Source organism: Oncorhynchus clarkii, chromosome 31 (assembly GCF_045791955.1).
Source record: "Oncorhynchus clarkii lewisi isolate Uvic-CL-2024 chromosome 31, UVic_Ocla_1.0, whole genome shotgun sequence".
NCBI classification, from domain to species: Eukaryota; Metazoa; Chordata; class Actinopteri; order Salmoniformes; family Salmonidae; genus Oncorhynchus; species Oncorhynchus clarkii.
The window spans coordinates 27,139,165-27,152,910 of record NC_092177.1 but is presented as its reverse complement, the minus strand read 5'-3'; the positions used below and the strand labels follow the sequence as shown (position 1 = coordinate 27,152,910).

General features: G+C 47.9%; 1 protein-coding gene across 1 annotated transcript in view; it reads left to right on the top strand.

The window, feature by feature from the left end:
* LOC139390884 (testican-1-like) overlaps positions 1–13,746 on the top strand; it is a 406,470-nt gene that overhangs the window by 371,141 nt on the left and 21,583 nt on the right. Inside the window, exon 5 of the mRNA XM_071138279.1 lies at positions 8,326–8,446. Within this exon, the coding sequence (XP_070994380.1) occupies positions 8,326–8,446 (121 nt within the window). The remainder of the gene's footprint in view (positions 1–8,325; positions 8,447–13,746) is intronic.

Below are 13,746 nucleotides of genomic sequence, written 5' to 3'. Positions count from 1 at the left end.
CTTCTCCTGTGGTTAATTTTCATGCCAGCCAGGTAGACTATACGGTAGACTATACTCCTGTTGTAAAGATAAGCAATGTGCTTAATATTAGGAAAGTTGAGAAATAAATATATTAGGCCTAGCCTACAGAAAGCTGATGAGATCCTCCTCTTTTTAATAGAGGCCATCACTCTTTTTTTTATCACGCAATTGCATAGCCTATAGAAAAGTTTATCAACATGAGCTCATGAAGTGTTTGATTAGATTTTCGATTACATTTGCATTGATGTCAGAGTGATTAGAGGGACAATAGAATGTTGAGTACCAGGCAGTTCATGAGTTTGGTAGGCAGCTAATGACCATCAGCAGCATCAGAGTTTGGAAAAGCCTAATTACCGTGACTAAATGGTCACTTGGAATTTGACTAACTTCAAGACTCGTGACCGCCGGTGTGGCGATAATATGGTCACTGCAATAGCCCTAAGTGAGACAGAGATATTGTGATATAGGAGTGAGAGAGGGGCAATTGTGATAATGGAGTGAGAGAGGGTGGATTGTGATGTAGGAGTTAGATGGGGGGATTGTGATATAAGAGTGAAAGATGGAGGGATTGTAATGTAGTAGTGAGAGGGAGAATAATGTGATATAGGTGTGAGAGTTGGGGGATTGCGATATATGAGTGAGAGAGGGGGGATTGCGATATAGGACTGAGAGAGGGGGATTGTGATATAGGAGTGAGAGAGGGGGATTGCGATATAGGAGTGAGAGAGGGGGATTGTGATATACTGTAGGAGTGAGAGGGGGGTTGTAATATAGAAATGAGAGAGGGGTGATTGTGACATAGGAGGGAAAGAGGGGGGATTGTGATATAGGAGTGAGAGGGGGGATTGTGATATAGGAGTGAGAGGAGGCTTGTGATATAGCAGTGAGAGAGGGGATTGTTATATAGGAGTGAGAGGGGGGATTGTGAGAGAATAATATATATAGATACTGGGAGAGAGAAAGGAAAAGGAATGAGAGATTGAAGGAGAGAGGGAGAGTGAAAGAGGAGAGAGACAAGGAGAGAGGGAGAGTGAAAGAGGAGAGATTGAAGGAGAGAGGGAGAGTGACAGAGGTGAGAGAAATAGTGAAAGAGGAGAGAGGGATAGTGAAAGAGGGGAGAGAGAAGGAGAGAGGGATAGTGAAAGAGGAGAGAGAGAAGGAGAGAGGAATAGTGAAAGAGGAGAGAGAGAAGGAGAGAGGAACAGTGAAAGAGGAGAGAGGGATAGTGAAAGAGGAGAGAGGGATAGTGAAAGAGGAGAGAGAGAAGGAGAGAGGAACAGTAAAAGAGGAGAGAGGGATAGTGAAAGAGGAGAGAGAGAAGGAGAGAGGAAGAGTGAAAGAGGAGAGATGGATAGTGAAAGAGGAGAGAGAGAAGGAGAGAGGAACAGTGAAAGAGGAGAGAGGGATAGTGAAAGAGGAGAGAGAGAAGGAGAGAGGAATAGTGAAAGAGGGGAGAGAGGAACAGTGAAAGAGGAGAGAGGGATAGTGAAAGAGGAGAGAGGGATAGTGAAAGAGGAGAGAGAGAAGGAGAGAGGAAGAGTGAAAGAGGAGAGAGGGATAGTGAAAGAGGAGAGAGAGAAGGAGAGAGGAATAGTGAAAGAGGGGAGAGAGGAACAGTGAAAGAGGAGAGAGGGAGAGTGAAAGAGGAGAGAGGGATAGTGAAAGAGGAGAGAGAGAAGGAGAGAGGGATAGTAAAAGAGGAGAGAGACAAGGAGAGAGGGAGAGTGAAAGAGGAGAGAGGGATAGTGAAAGAGGAGAGAGAGAAGGAGAGAGGAACAGTGAAAGAGGAGAGATGGATAGTGAAAGAGGAGAGAGAGAAGGAGAGAGGAACAGTGAAAGAGGAGAGAGGGATAGTGAAAGAGGAGAGAGAGAAGAGGAGAGGAACAGTGAAAGAGGAGAGAGGGATAGTGAAAGAGGAGAGAGAGAAGGAGAGAGGAATAGTGAAAGAGGGGAGAGAGGAACAGTGAAAGAGGAGAGAGGGATAGTGAAAGAGGAGAGAGGGATAGTGAAAGAGGAGAGAGAGAGAGAAGGGAGAGAGAGAGGGATAGTGAAAGAGGAGAGAGAGAAGGAGAGAGGAACAGTGAAAGAGGAGAGAGGGATAGTGAAAGAGGAGAGAGAGAAGGAGAGAGGGATAGTGAAAGAGGAGAGAGAGTAGGAGAGAGGGAGAGTGAACGAGGAGAGAGGGGGGTGAAAGAGGAGAGAGGAGTAGTGAAAGATGATAGAGAGAAAGAGAGATGGATAGTGAAAGAGGAGAGAGAGGAGAGAGGAGAGAGGGAGAGTGAAAGAGGAGAGAGACAAGGAGTGAGGGATAGTGAAAGAGGAGAGGGAGGAGAGAGGAATAGTGAAAGAGGAGAGAGAGGAGAGAGGGAGAGAAGGAGAGAGGGAGAGTGAAAGAGGAGAGGGTGAAAGAGCAGAGAGAAGGAGAAAGGGAGAGTGAAAGAGGAGAGAGAAGGAGAGAGGGAGAGTGAAAGATGAGAGAGTGAAAGAGCAGAGAGAGAAGGAGAGAGGGAGAGTGAAAGAGTAGAGATGGAAGGAGAGAGGGAGAGTGAAAGAGGAGAGAGAAGGAGAGAGGGATAGTGAATGAGTAGAGAGAGAAGGAGAGAGGGATAGTGAAAGAGGAGAGGGAGAAGGAGAGTGGGATAGTGAAAGAGGTGAGAGAGAAGGAGAGAGATATAGTGAAAGAGGAGAGAGGGAGAGTGGAAGAGCACAGAGTGAAGGAGAGAGGGAGAGTGAAAGAGCAGAGAGAAAAGGAGAGAGGGAGAGTGAAAGAGCAGAGAGAGAAGGAGAGAGGAACAGTGAAAGAGGAGAGAGGGATAGTGAAAGAGGAGAGAGAGAAGAGGAGAGGAACAGTGAAAGAGGAGAGAGAAAAGGAGAGAGGAACAGTGAAAGAGGAGAGAGGGATAGTGAAAGAGGAGAGAGAGAAGGAGAGAGGGATAGTGAAAGAGGAGAGAGAGTAGGAGAGAGGGAGAGTGAAAGGGGAGAGAGAGTAGGAGAGAGGGAGAGTGAAAGAGGAGAGAGGGGGGGTGAAAGAGGAGAGAGAAGTAGTGAAAGATGATAGAGAGAAAGAGAGAGGGATAGTGAAAGAGGAGAGAGAGAAGGAGAGAGGAAAAGTGAAAGAGGAGAGAGGGATAGTGAAAGAGGAGAGAGGGATCGTGAAAGAGAAGAGAGAGAAGGAGAGAGGAACAGTGAAAGAGGAGAGAGAGAAGAAAAGAGGGATAGTGAAAGAGGAGAGAGTAGGAGAGAGGGAGAGTGAAAGAGGAGAGAGGGATAGTGAAAGAGGAGAGGAGTAGTGAAAGATGATAGAGAGAAAGAGAGAGAGATAGTGAAAGAGGAGAGAGAGAAGGAGAGAGGGAGAGTGAAAGAGGAGAGAGACAAGGAGAGAGGGAGAGGGAAAGAGGAGAGAGACTAGGAGAGAGGGATAGTGAAAGAGGAGAGGGAGGAGATAGGAATAGTGAAAGAGGAGAGAGAGGAGAGAGGGAGAGAATGAGAGAGGGAGAGTGAAAGAGCAGAGAGAGAAGGAGAGAGGGAGAGTGAAAGAGTAGAGATGGAAGGAGAGAGGGAGAGTGAAAGAGGAGAGAGAAGGAGAGATGGAGAGTGAATGAGTAGAGAGAGAAGGAGAGCGGGATAGTGAAAGAGGAGAGGGAGAAGGAGAGTGGGATAGTGAAAGAGGCGAGAGAGAAGGACAGAGATATAGTGAAAGAGGAGAGAGGGAGAGTGAAAGAGCACAGAGTGAAGGAGAGAGGGAGAGTGAAAGAGCAGAGAGAAAAGGAGAGAGGGAGAGTGAAAGAGCAGAGAGAGATGGAGAGAGGGAGAGTGAAAGAGCAGCGAGAGAAGGAGAGAGGGAGAGTGAAAGAGCAGAGATAGTGGGTAGGATGTGGTGCTCCTGAATTAGAATTGACTGGTTGATTAAACAGACTTGAACAGCAAGGCTGCTCACCCAGGACTGGGAACAGACAGATAAAGGCTCGGCCTCTCTCTCTCTCTCTCTCTCTCTCTCTCTCTCTCTCCCCCCTCTCTCTCTCTCTCTAATTGGCCACACCTGATGAGTGCTTGTTTCCTTTGAAATTGGATCTGTTTGAATAGACTAAGAAGAACAGCTTTGTATGTATAAAAGAACATGGCATGCTAGCTCCATCCTGGTGGCACAGGTCCATGGAAAGAGAATAGAAAATTATACGTTCAAGTCTCACTTGCCGTTTCACAATAAAACATGCATGTGTTTGCATGATTAACGCCTAAGGAAATGAATTTCCATTTGTCCTATCTGTGCTTGGAGTGAAAACAAGTTAACCCAAAATAAGCTAGCAGTGTAATTAAAAGTCAAATTGAAATATTCAGTGAATGTTTTAAGGAAGTTATTCAAAAACCAACAAATAACCTATAATTTCTGTTTTCAGAGCGTTAATAAAACCTACAAGGAAAACTTTCTCATAACCTTGCAACCTAAAAATGTACATTTTCAATTCCATCTCACTTCCGTTTTACCAGGCCAGAAATGTATGGCTTAGTTCCCAGAACCAATGGGAAACCTTAAGTTCCCACAACTTCCAAGGAGCCAAATCTGTTAGCTGGATGGTATTCAAAGGAAAGTTTGGAATTGAGAAATGCACCTCAGTTTCCTTCCCACCACACGCTGTTGCTGTCTCTTAGTTTGTATCTGAGTATTTTATGGTGTCCTGTCTTTACTATCATTAAAGAAGACTGAAGACTTTTAGTTTTTATCAAAGATTCTCGGTAATTACTATTACGTGATTAATCATGTAACTGTAATTAACTAGGAAGTCGGGGCACCAAGGAAAATATTCCGAATACAAAGTTATAATTTCCTAATATAACTTTTCAGATATTTTATATCTGATCAATTAGTCTTCGAATTAATGAATTATTTACTTTACCTCACATTAGTCTCATTCCAAACGTCCTAAATTGTTGGTTATCTGCACGAACCCAGTCTTCACTATGAGTCATCCATACATCAATTGTCTTAAATCATTTCTTTACTAACTATGTAATTCACAGAAATGCACAAACAAACAAAGTAAAAATGGTAACAAGAAATGATAGGGGAATGTGCCCTAGTGGGCTGAACCGGAATGGCGGCTTGTTGTACAAAAGGGAAGTGGGGGTCGACTGAGAAGACAACGCACAGTTGATAATTATAACAATAGAAATGCTAATACGTTCACTCATTCGGGAACGATTGCAATCAATATATTTACAGTATTTACAACAGCGGGACCGCTACTCAGTGTGTCATCTTGATCGCTGTTGAAAAGTTTGTTTCTGTTGGAGAGTTTCCGTCCTCTCTCTCTCTCTCTCTCTCTCTCTCTCGCTCTCTCTGTCGTGGTTAGAGGGGATAGTTCAAAGTGACATTCCTTCATGTTGTTGTAGAATGGATGTATCGGCGGTTGTCGTTCTTCACGTTCAATGATACCAAATTCCTAGCTGCAGACTAGTAATTAATATCAAAGACTTGTTCTTATTCTGTCGGTATCGATAGTCTAAGAGTTTAACCACGTGGTATGGTTAAAAGATTCAGCAGTGGTCTGCAACCTTTGTCCTCTAGTAATGGAGAAAAACATGGTCTAGTGAGAATTTCTCAAAGTTGGGGTTTTATTCAGGAGTTGCAAAAAAGGGCCTGTCCCAGGATGCCAGACCATAACTGTGCTCATGGGCGGTCCTCTGATTTAGTTAAACTCCAAAGGGATTTGGAGTTTCCTTCATTAAACAGTCCAAAATCACATTACACAATTTTACAAACAGTATCATCCTCACTCATTAATCTTATACAACAATTAGATGTAAACCTCATATCTGAGGCTATTATATAAACAGCGTTATGGTAATGTGGCCGTACCGTCTCCCATGAGCCTCACCAAAATGTAACAAATGGACCAGTTCGTAGCTGGATTCTTCACCAATCTTTTATACCTTCTCGGGAACATAAATGTTGTTCGGACCTCAAGTTCTGTGAGGTGGAAGGAAATCCTTTGTTCTCTATGAAACTTCACTATGTCTCTATACTGTGTGGCCATGAGGCAGGGTCTTCCCTAGGAATTTACGACCTATATGACCACAGCAGCCTGGTTGTAGGAGCAGAGAGAGGGGGATGGTGCTCGCTGTACCCAAAGAGGGCAACGTCATAACAATGGTTGTGTTTGCTCTAAACAGTCCTCAACAGCTCTGTTAACCATTGTCACCCCTTCTCTCCCCCTCTCATCTCTCTCACTTCCTCTCATCTCTCTCTCCTCCTCGCCCCTCTCATATCTCCCCCTCTCATCTCTCTCACCTTTCATCTCTCTCTCCTCCTGTCACCCCACATCCCCCTCTCTCCCCCGTCACTCTCCCCTCACCGTCCTCTCACCCACTGGTCCCTCTCTCATCTCTCTCCTCCTCCCACTTCTCATCCTCCTCTCATCTCTCATTTCCCTCACGGGAAGAAAATAATTTTCCGCGGGGATTGAAGTCAGATGGGTTTCTTCCTGCTCGAAAGCAGAGTGAGAGAGCCAAGGCCACCTTTTTATTTTTTAAATAAGATGTAAAACTCAACGCCACAAACTGACAAATATCAGGAAAATGATTGCCATGCCGTCTCTCTCAATTTCAGAAAGCGAGCGAGAGAAATAGACAAAGAGAAAGAGAGTGAGGGATGGAGATAGAGATAAGAGAGAGAGAGAGAACATTCCTTGACAGGTATATGTGGCCTGTGATATCTGTATTTAAATGCACAGTAGAGAGTCATAGACATGACAAACTACTTAATAACCAACAGAAAAACATGCATATATCTCCCGTTCAAGTATTCCCTTAAACCTCTTCAAAAACATGCCTCCTTTAACTTTGAGTGTATCACTTGTGTAAATTTGAGATGCAAACAGATAATATCATATTTATGTCTGCATAATGGTGGTGTGTTTCGGGACTAAACCAGGATTCAACCACCGGTGTAGCATGTGTTGTGGGTCAGGGAGTGCTCGTGTTGACATCACACGGCAGGCGTAGCTCAAACACAACCCATTAGTGAGATAATTGAGGCCTGGCCACTAGCTTGTCTTGTTATCAGAGGTACTCTAATGAGTTATCTAAGGGGTTCAGCTGTACAGAGGCCTTTTGGCTTTGAAGTTGTTTTTAGGTTGTTAGGTTGTTATTCCTGGGAGTGAGGATGAGCTCCTCCACGCCATCCTTCTTTGATCAGGTTGTAGTCACAACAGTTTGCTGTTGTTTTGTTGTTGGTGGGTTTCTTTTTCAATTCTGTTCCTCTCCTCTCCTCTCCTCTCCTCTCCTCTCCTCTCCTCTCCTCTCCTCTCCTCTCCTCTCCTCTCCGGAGAATAGCTGAGTAAGCCCCCCCACCCCACACCCACAGTCCTCCCTATTTCCCCGTTTCATAGCTCTCTCTCTCTCCCTCTCCCTCTCCCCTTTTCTTTATTCCTCTCTCTCTGTCCCCGGTGGGTGGATTTGTGTCGTAAGCGTAGCGTGAAATGACAAAACGCTCGGAACGCTCAGAGCCAATGTGTGTCTTTGATCTTCGTCACCTTGGACGCCAGCCACCTGTGTCTTGCAGCTATGGCGACAATGTTGCCGTGGAGATGGATGTGAGCGCAGACAGGGCTATACGACTTGCTTGCCCGGAGTTCTGATGAGGCAGGCCCAGAAGGGTCACACTACAGAAACTCTACCTACGTTAAAATCTCCAACTCTTTCCCTATGATTCTTACTCCTCTAAATGCAATATGGGATTTCTGAATGTTGGAATGGATTACAACTATCATATGGTTTAAATCCTGGAGCGCTTGGGGGTCTTATAACTGTTATAAGCCACATGCACGCGCTCACACACACACACACACACACACACTTTCTCTTCTCTTTTTTCACCTCCTCACTCCTTCTCTCCTCGCTCCTCTGTTTTATGATCACTGGCATTGACAGAAATGCTCATGGTGAGGACAGCCATTTGTCGAAGCACTGCGTTGTTAGGTTGTGAGGGTGAGTTTATTTTGCTGTATCTCTGTGTCTGAATGATTGAAAGATATCTCCTAGTATTGAGTAGACTCTGTTCCTTTCAATCCATATTCTCTGTTGTCTGATTACGGGAGTACATTCTGATCTTACTGGTCTTGTTAGAATGTGTATTTGTACCGCTGTTAATGGTAGGTCGTAATTGCCCACACACTGGTTGAATCAACGTTGTTTCCACATCATTCCAATGAAATGGCGTTGAACCAATGTGGAATAGACGTTGAATTGACGTGGGTGTCGCCCTGTTATTTAGTTATTCATTTTGTCCCTTCTCTCTCCCGGTAGCTCTGGACGCCACTAAACATCCATGTGTGAAGGTGCGCTGCCCTCCTCACAGGGTGTGTGTCAGCCACGACTACCAGACAGCCATCTGCACCAACACCAACCACAAGCAGCCTACACACAGGTAAGAGAAAAACAAGAGTTACAACTTGATTGTCTTTCTTTCGTTAGCGTCGTTATGGCCTTGATAATGTATAGAATTTAGTTACTTACAGCAGCCCCTGCCTGGTATTAGCCATCACCCACCTGGCTGTTTAGTGCAAATCACTATGTGGCAATAGCCTTTCTCTATGTCCATTAAAGTCCATTACTGCTCTTATCGACAAAGGCCAGAGACCCCACTGAGATGGAGTTTGATTGACAGAGAGAAGAAGGGAAGGGGAGGGGGAAGAGGGGGAGGAAGAGAGGAGTGCATAGAATGACATGTAGGATCTCTGTGGGGAAAGGAGGAGGAGGAGCAGGGAGAGAAGGAGGAGGGGGGGAAGAAGGAGAGAAGTGGGAGGAGGAGGGAGAGCAGGAGGAGGAGGAGGAGAAGGAGGGAGAGGAGGAGGAGGAGGAGAGAGAGAGAGCAGGAGGAGGAGAAGAGAGAGCAGCAGGAGGAGGAGGAGGGAGAGGAGGGGGAGGAGGAGGAGAAGGTGGGAGAGGAGGAGGAGGAGAGAGAGAGGAGGGGGAGGAGAGGGGAGGCGTGGGCCGCCCTCGATGCTCTCCTCTTCAGTTTAATACAAACAAATATCAATTATGCAATGGCCGTTAAGTGGGAATAAGTGCTTGTTGCTCATAATTACTGACGCCCTGTGGATATACAAACACAAACAGAGCTGTGGCTGAGCCAATGCAGTGAGACATCACTGGAGGGCTCCCAACACATCTACTGTGGCTGAGCCAATGCAGTGAGACATCACTGGAGGGCTCCCAACACATCTACTGTGGCTGAGCCAATGCAGTGAGACATCACTGGAGGGCTCCCAACACATCTACTGTGGCTGAGCCAATGCAGTGAGACATCACTGGAGGGCTCCCAACACATCTACTGTGGCTGAGCCAATGCAGTGAGACATCACTGGAGGGCTCCCAACACATCTACTGTGGCTGAGCCAATGCAGTGAGACATCACTGGAGGGCTCCCAACACATCTACTGTGGCTGAGCCAATGCAGTGAGACATCACTGGAGGGCTCCCAACACATCTACTGTGGCTGAGCCAATGCAGTGAGACATCACTGGAGGGCTCCCAACACATCTACTGTGGCTGAGCCAATGCAGTGAGACATCACTGGAGGGCTCCCAACACATCTACTGTGGCTGAGCCAATGCAGTGAGACATCACTGGAGGGCTCCCAACACATCTACTGTGGCTGAGCCAATGCAGTGAGACATCACTGGAGGGCTCCCAACACATCTACTGTGGCTGAGCCAATGCAGTGAGACATCACTGGAGGGCTCCCAACACATCTACTGTGGCTGAGCCAATGCAGTGAGACATCACTGGAGGGCTCCCAACACATCTACTGTGGCTGAGCCAATGCAGTGAGACATCACTGGAGGGCTCCCAACACATCTACTGTGGCTGAGCCAATGCAGTGAGACATCACTGGAGGGCTCCCAACACATCTACTGTGGCTGAGCCAATGCAGTGAGACATCACTGGAGGGCTCCCAACACATCTACTGTGGCTGAGCCAATGCAGTGAGACATCACTGGAGGGCTCCCAACACATCTACTGTGGCTGAGCCAATGCAGTGAGACATCACTGGAGGGCTCCCAACACATCTACTGTGGCTGAGCCAATGCAGTGAGACATCACTGGAGGGCTCCCAACACATCTACTGTGGCTGAGCCAATGCAGTGAGACATCACTGGAGGGCTCCCAACACATCTACTGTGGCTGAGCCAATGCAGTGAGACATCACTGGAGGGCTCCCAACACATCTACTGTGGCTGAGCCAATGCAGTGAGACATCACTGGAGGGCTCCCAACACATCTACTGTGGCTGAGCCAATGCAGTGAGACATCACTGGAGGGCTCCCAACACATCTACTGTGGCTGAGCCAATGCAGTGAGACATCACTGGAGGGCTCCCAACACATCTACTGTGGCTGAGCCAATGCAGTGAGACATCACTGGAGGGCTCCCAACACATCTACTGTGGCTGAGCCAATGCAGTGAGACATCACTGGAGGGCTCCCAACACATCTACTGTGGCTGAGCCAATGCAGTGAGACATCACTGGAGGGCTCCCAACACATCTACTGTGGCTGAGCCAATGCAGTGAGACATCACTGGAGGGCTCCCAACACATCTACTGTGGCTGAGCCAATGCAGTGAGACATCACTGGAGGGCTCCCAACACATCTACTGTGGCTGAGCCAATGCAGTGAGACATCACTGGAGGGCTCCCAACACATCTACTGTGGCTGAGCCAATGCAGTGAGACATCACTGGAGGGCTCCCAACACATCTACTGTGGCTGAGCCAATGCAGTGAGACATCACTGGAGGGCTCCCAACACATCTACTGTGGCTGAGCCAATGCAGTGAGACATCACTGGAGGGCTCCCAACACATCTACTGTGGCTGAGCCAATGCAGTGAGACATCACTGGAGGGCTCCCAACACAGGGCTCCCAACACATCTACTGTGGCTGAGCCAATGCAGTGAGACATCACTGGAGGGCTCCCAACACATCTACTGTGGCTGAGCCAATGCAGTGAGACATCACTGGAGGGCTCCCAACACATCTACTGTGGCTGAGCCAATGCAGTGAGACATCACTGGAGGGCTCCCAACACATCTACTGTGGCTGAGCCAATGCAGTGAGACATCACTGGAGGGCTCCCAACACATCTACTGTGGCTGAGCCAATGCAGTGAGACATCACTGGAGGGCTCCCAACACATCTACTGTGGCTGAGCCAATGCAGTGAGACATCACTGGAGGGCTCCCAACACATCTACTGTGGCTGAGCCAATGCAGTGAGACATCACTGGAGGGCTCCCAACACATCTACTGTGGCTGAGCCAATGCAGTGAGACATCACTGGAGGGCTCCCAACACATCTACTGTGGCTGAGCCAATGCAGTGAGACATCACTGGAGGGCTCCCAACACATCTACTGTGGCTGAGCCAATGCAGTGAGACATCACTGGAGGGCTCCCAACACATCTACTGTGGCTGAGCCAATGCAGTGAGACATCACTGGAGGGCTCCCAACACATCTACTGTGGCTGAGCCAATGCAGTGAGACATCACTGGAGGGCTCCCAACACATCTACTGTGGCTGAGCCAATGCAGTGAGACATCACTGGAGGGCTCCCAACACATCTACTGTGGCTGAGCCAATGCAGTGAGACATCACTGGAGGGCTCCCAACACATCTACTGTGGCTGAGCCAATGCAGTGAGACATCACTGGAGGGCTCCCAACACATCTACTGTGGCTGAGCCAATGCAGTGAGACATCACTGGAGGGCTCCCAACACATCTACTGTGGCTGAGCCAATGCAGTGAGACATCACTGGAGGGCTCCCAACACATCTACTGTGGCTGAGCCAATGCAGTGAGACATCACTGGAGGGCTCCCAACACATCTACTGTGGCTGAGCCAATGCAGTGAGACATCACTGGAGGGCTCCCAACACATCTACTGTGGCTGAGCCAATGCAGTGAGACATCACTGGAGGGCTCCCAACACATCTACTGTGGCTGAGCCAATGCAGTGAGACATCACTGGAGGGCTCCCAACACATCTACTGTGGCTGAGCCAATGCAGTGAGACATCACTGGAGGGCTCCCAACACATCTACTGTGGCTGAGCCAATGCAGTGAGACATCACTGGAGGGCTCCCAACACATCTACTGTGGCTGAGCCAATGCAGTGAGACATCACTGGAGGGCTCCCAACACATCTACTGTGGCTGAGCCAATGCAGTGAGACATCACTGGAGGGCTCCCAACACATCTACTGTGGCTGAGCCAATGCAGTGAGACATCACTGGAGGGCTCCCAACACATCTACTGTGGCTGAGCCAATGCAGTGAGACATCACTGGAGGGCTCCCAACACATCTACTGTGGCTGAGCCAATGCAGTGAGACATCACTGGAGGGCTCCCAACACATCTACTGTGGCTGAGCCAATGCAGTGAGACATCACTGGAGGGCTCCCAACACATCTACTGTGGCTGAGCCAATGCAGTGAGACATCACTGGAGGGCTCCCAACACATCTACTGTGGCTGAGCCAATGCAGTGAGACATCACTGGAGGGCTCCCAACACATCTACTGTGGCTGAGCCAATGCAGTGAGACATCACTGGAGGGCTCCCAACACATCTACTGTGGCTGAGCCAATGCAGTGAGACATCACTGGAGGGCTCCCAACACACTGTGGCTGACTGTGGCTGAGCCAATGCAGTGAGACATCACTGGAGGGCTCCCAACACATCTACTGTGGCTGAGCCAATGCAGTGAGACATCACTGGAGGGCTCCCAACACATCTACTGTGGCTGAGCCAATGCAGTGAGACATCACTGGAGGGCTCCCAACACATCTACTGTGGCTGAGCCAATGCAGTGAGACATCACTGGAGGGCTCCCAACACATCTACTGTGGCTACTGTTCTGCTGATCCAGTTATCAACACAGAATATATCAGGAACAGAACCCGCCACACACTGTCTGGTACTCTGGTTAGCTCAGTAGCCCACTTTATCGAGGGCTTTATCATGGCGCCTGCAGGGGGATATTTGGGAACTCATTTAAGTCATAAGGTGAAATGATGGGATGGACACTGGTTCATGTACAGTATGTCTACCAGGTGGGACTTATACAAGTACTTTTCCCTTTACCAAATCTTCATTTCCACTGTGTGTGTGTGTGTGTGTGTGTGTGTGTGTGTGTGTGTGTGTGTGTGTGTGTGTGTGTGTGTGTGTGTGTGTGTGTGTGTGTGTGTGTGTGTGTGTGTGTGTACAGTCATGGGCCAAATGTTTTGAGAATGACACAAATATGAATTTTCACAAAGTCTGCTGCCTCAGTTTGTGTGATGGCAATTTGCATATACTCCAGAATGTTATGAAGAGTGATCAGATGAATTGCAATTAATTGCAATGTCCCTCTTTGCCATGCAAATGAACTGAATCCCCACAAAACATTAACAATGCATTTAAGCCCTGGCACAAAAGGACCAGCTGACATTATGTCAGTGATTCTCTCATTAACACAGGTGTGAGTGTTGACGAGGACAAGGCTGGAGATCACTCTGTCATGCTGATTGAGTTCTGATAACAGACTGGAAGCTTCAAAAGGAGGGTGGTGATTGGAATCATTGTTCTTCCTCTGCAACCATGGTTACTTGCAAGGAAACATGTGCCGTCACCATTGCTTTGCACAAAAAGGGCTTCACAGGCAAGGATATTGCTGCCAGTAAGATT